Genomic DNA, 2,208 nt, shown 5'->3' on the forward strand with positions numbered 1-2,208 from the left:
ATGAAAGGTAGATGAAAGGTAGACCTATTTTCTACAATGTCTCCAAGTTCCATCTTATTCTAACCACTTGTTTGCATGTAACTAACATTTTTCTATATCATGTTGGTTTTTTCTCTTTAATGCTCAGGAGCCCAGGTATAGGGGACAGTTAGGTTCAGGGCCTCAGGTCTGGCAGACTTAAGACTCAACAATAAGAAAACAAAGAATAAATGGGTCAAAAGCTTTAACATACACCTTACCTAAGAAGATATATAGATGGCAATTAAGCATATAAAAATATATTCCAGCCCAGCTGGCATGGCTCAGTGGTTGAGCATCGACCTATGAACCAGGAGGTCAAGGTTTAATTTTTGATCAGGGCACATGCCCAGGCTGCAGGCTTGATCCCCAGCGGGGCTGGGGGGCGTGCAGGAGGCAACCCATCAGTGAATCTCTATCATCATTGATCCTTCTAATCACTGCTCCCTCTCCTTTCCTCACAGAAATTAATAATAATAAAAAAAAGATATTCCACATCTTATGTGATCAGGGAAATGGAAATTCAAACAACAATGAGACAGACGCCAGGCAACAACCCACCCCGGCTCGGGCGGGTGTGATGGGGGGACACGTGGGAAAACGCAGTGCAGGTCACGTCCGCGTGAAAGAGCAGCTGTCCGCCCGGCCAGCGTGGCTCCATGGCTGAGCGGCGACCTATGAACCAGGAGGTCAGGGGTCGATCCCCGGTCAAGGGACAGGCCCAGGGTGTGGGCTCCACAGGGTGGGGTGTGCAGGAGGCAGCCGGTCCATGATCCTCTCTCATCATTGATGTTTCTCTCTCTCCCTTCCTCTCTGGAATCAATGAGAACATATTAAAAATAAAAATAAATTAAAAACAAAACAAAACAAAACAATGAGATACCACCAGACACATATTAGAATGGCCAAAATCCAGTATACTGACACCACCAAATGCTGGTGAAGATGTGAAGCAACAGAACCTCTTATTTATTGCTGGTAGAAATGCCAAATGTCCAGCCACTTTGGAAGACAAAACTAAACATGCTTTTATCATACCATCCAGCATTACACTCCTTGGTATTTACTAATTGGAGTTGAAAACTTAAGTTCACACAAACATCTGTGCACAGATGTTTATAGCAGCTTAATTCATAACAACAAAACTCAGAAGCAGTTTTTTAGGAAGACAAGATGGCGGTGATATAGGCAGACGCGTCCCAGGTTGTGTCCCGGAGCAAATGGAGTAAGCAGCTGAAACTAATAACACCCACCCAGAATTGGCAAAATTACTCAGCTGGTGAGATGGTTTGCAGCTGGGAAGGGCAGAACTCCCCTGGAAAGGTAAAAAAAAACCCAGGGATCTGGGCAGGAAAGTTTGCGAGACCTCTGAGCCCAGAGGGTCAGAGGGAGACTGTGTGGCAGACAGCCGCGTCCCTTGGGACAGGCACAGCCCCTGACTGGGGAAAGGAGATCCGCCGGATTCCTGGCGCCGGGGGATTTGAGATCTCGGTTCTGTGATCATGGAGGACTGAGCCTAAAGGGGACAGCCTGAAGAGCTGACCAGACCATGCACTGACGGTAAGAGAAGAGCTTACAGAAACTCAGCCTTCCCCGTTTCCGCGGCCAGCGTTTGTTTGTTTTCACTAAACCCTGTTTATAAGACATTTCGGATACAAACACTCACCTGTGCTGAAGAGAGGGAGAAGGTGCGGACGAGTGGAATCTGGGGAGAGGCTAAGGAGAGAGGGGGGACCGGGAGAGGTGGCAGCGAATTGAGTGCTGAGACACCCCTGGGCCCAGGATTAGGGCAGCCATTCTCTCCGGAGGGTGGGACTCCTCCACCTAGCCCCCAGGCAAGGAGCACAGCCACACCCAGATTCCACCCTGAAAGAGATGAAGGATTAAAATAATCTGATTAGTCCCTGGGAGTTAACAGGGTCAGGCCTATAGAGGGACTTTCAGTCCCAGCAACAACACAGAGCAGGGTAACAACTAAAGAACCAGCTCTGGACAGTTGACCTCCCCAAACCAGTTTCAAGTGCAATAGAGAAAATAAACCCTTGCTACTGGATAGAGAAGCCGTATAGCCTCAGAGGCCAACCCAAAAACACAGCCACCCAGAGGCTGAGCCACAAACTGACTCTTAGCTAAACACAAATTAAGGCAGTCTGGGACACAAATACGGCCTGCTTTAAAATCAGGACTGTG

General features: G+C 48.2%; 1 protein-coding gene across 2 annotated transcripts in view; it reads right to left on the reverse strand.

The window, feature by feature from the left end:
* LOC102260619 (zinc finger protein 234) overlaps positions 1-2,208 on the reverse strand; it is a 23,350-nt gene that overhangs the window by 5,902 nt on the left and 15,240 nt on the right. Inside the window, exon 3 of one of the 2 annotated variants that reach the window (XM_014533537.1) lies at positions 1,685-1,884. The exons of the other annotated variant lie outside the window; for it this stretch is intronic. Within the exon in view, the coding sequence (XP_014389023.1) occupies positions 1,685-1,884 (200 nt within the window). The remainder of the gene's footprint in view (positions 1-1,684; positions 1,885-2,208) is intronic. 2 annotated transcript variants of the gene reach the window in all.

The sequence above is a fragment of the Myotis brandtii genome, unplaced genomic scaffold (assembly GCF_000412655.1).
Source record: "Myotis brandtii unplaced genomic scaffold, ASM41265v1 scaffold987, whole genome shotgun sequence".
Taxonomy (NCBI): domain Eukaryota; kingdom Metazoa; phylum Chordata; class Mammalia; order Chiroptera; family Vespertilionidae; genus Myotis; species Myotis brandtii.